At 42.6% G+C, this 2115-nt stretch overlaps 1 protein-coding gene across 4 annotated transcripts in view; it reads left to right on the top strand.

The window, feature by feature from the left end:
• The first annotated feature begins 253 nt into the window (after positions 1–253).
• Positions 254–2115, top strand: part of LOC102295009 (intercellular adhesion molecule 1) — a 7641-nt gene continuing 5779 nt past the window's right edge. Inside the window, exon 1 of one of the 4 annotated variants that reach the window (XM_042227309.1) lies at positions 254–451. In XM_042227309.1, the coding sequence (XP_042083243.1) occupies positions 397–451 (55 nt within the window). In that variant the 5' untranslated portion in view covers positions 254–396. The remainder of the gene's footprint in view (positions 452–2115) is intronic. The other 3 variants (XM_042227310.1, XM_042227311.1, XM_005938470.3) reach the window with 3 other exon arrangements.

Below are 2115 nucleotides of genomic sequence, written 5' to 3'. Positions count from 1 at the left end.
CGCGCACACACACACACAGACACACACACACATTCTTGCCCTCCACGTTGCAACACTACACTTCATTTTTCTTGACCCTCCCTTCCTTCCTCTCTTCATATACCAACAGAGAACGCCCATGGTGGGTTTCAGAGGCCAGAGCAAAGGAACTCCCTCGTCATCAACTTCAGATACACAGAAGCAAAGCAAATACACACACCCCACACCCACATGTGCACTCACTCACTCACACACACATACACACACACACACACACACACACACACACACACATACACACTCACACTCACACACCCCACAGTTCCACATAAACTAAAAGAACCCACTGCTACCTCATAAGTCTCAGGCTGTGGCACCGTCAGCATCGATCAGCTGTTAACGTGACATAGAAGAAGGATGGCTTCTCCTGGATGGGCCGTCGCGCTCATGCTGTTTCAGCTCTTCCACTCAGGTGAGTGAACAGATGGCTGAGTGGGTGCAGTGGGCAGCTCTGATGAGAAGAACCTGTTCAGTGTAGAAGCCAATTGGGCGATAGAAGCAGATAAGGTTAAAAAGTAAGGTTAAAGAGTGTGACAAGAGAGATAACTGGGACTGAAGATGACTGGGCAGAGTGTGGTGGCTGCGCTTGTAAGAACCCCTGAGGCAAATTGATTTGTAGTTAAAAATGACATGTGATCACTTTTCTGAGGGTAAAGTTACTTTTTTTACTCTGCTAACCTAATCCAAGCATTTCAGCTCAGGTTTTTCCAAAATTGTAGGAAACTATTTAACTTTAAAAAAACGTAATATGTTGTTAGAGAGGATTCAAAGCGGTTACACATGATCATATCAAACATGAGACATTTGAAAACATAACACAAAACATTATCTACACATGTAAAGCTCCATTCTGCATCAGAAGAAATTAGAATTTGTGATTCTTAGACAGACTTAGCTGACAGTACTTCCCATTCACATTTTGAACGCAGGCTTTTCCTTAAAGATTTCCATCCCATCTTTGGGGATGCTTCCATCCCCAAAGATCTGCAAATCAGGAAAAAAAAAGACGTCATTGATCCTTCAGGTTTTGAGACTTGTGATCCTGGTTTGGTTCGGAGACTACGCTCTCTGTAAGCTGACCCAGCTGGCAGTTGTACTGCATTGTTCACGTTGCAGAGTGGCACATGGGAAACACAACTATAAATTTTGACAGCCGGCACGCCTACTGCCAGTGAGATCATCTGATAGGCAGGAGAACAACCCCAGGACTCGATGGAACAATGGTCAATTGAAAAGAGGAGCGAGTTCTTACGATTTGGGCAGGGTGTCCTTCCTTCCTCAGAGGAACACACTGGGTGTATTCAGCGTGCTATGAAACAATAGTTCACAATAGATCAGCTAAAATGAGTATTATTTCATGAGATGGCAAAATTTAATTGACCCTTGCATGTATTGTGTTAAGACTGAGAAAAAAAAATACTCATGAGATCATGTGAGTTACAGTGCCAGGACAAACATAGGAGGAGACCCATCCTTTTATTCATGTTTTTATTTATAGTATTGGGTTTAACATCACAGGTATTCTGTGTGTTAGGTCTACATGTACAGTATCCTCCTTAATGTTCTGTTTTTCCATCTTATGGCATTCTCTCCATGCCATAAGATCATCTCAGATGATGTAATGTGTTTCATTTCATAAGCCGTTTACTGTTATGGCACGGTATGGATCCAGTGTAAGGATCCATAGCGCTAACTGACTGCTGATAAAAGCAGCAGGATGAATCCTGAAGCGTAAAGGGCTCTCTGCCCAAGTTCAGCCAAATTTTATAAGACAGTGCTTCACAGCGTAAATAGATAATGACTCAAAGCATACCGCAACTCCCAGCAGAGCAGCTTTTCAGTGACTGAAGATAAAACGGAATGCAGAGAGACGCACAAATGGGGTGCGAGTGGTTGCAGAAACGGCCTGGCAAAGCATCTCAAGGGAGGGAACACAGTAATTGTCCATGGGTTCGAAAATCCAGGGAGTGATTAAAGGATTTTCCTCCAAGTATTAAGAACACTTTATTTAAATACAGTTAAAAATCCATTGTGGTGGTGTACAGAGGCAAAATAATAAATAAATTAACTTTTTTT

This window comes from Haplochromis burtoni, unplaced genomic scaffold, assembly GCF_018398535.1.
Source record: "Haplochromis burtoni strain Fernald_Lab_line unplaced genomic scaffold, NCSU_Asbu1 Contig_253, whole genome shotgun sequence".
NCBI lineage: Eukaryota > Metazoa > Chordata > Actinopteri > Cichliformes > Cichlidae > Haplochromis > Haplochromis burtoni.
The sequence above is the reverse complement of the archived record's forward strand: the minus strand, read 5'-3'. Positions and strand labels throughout refer to the sequence as shown.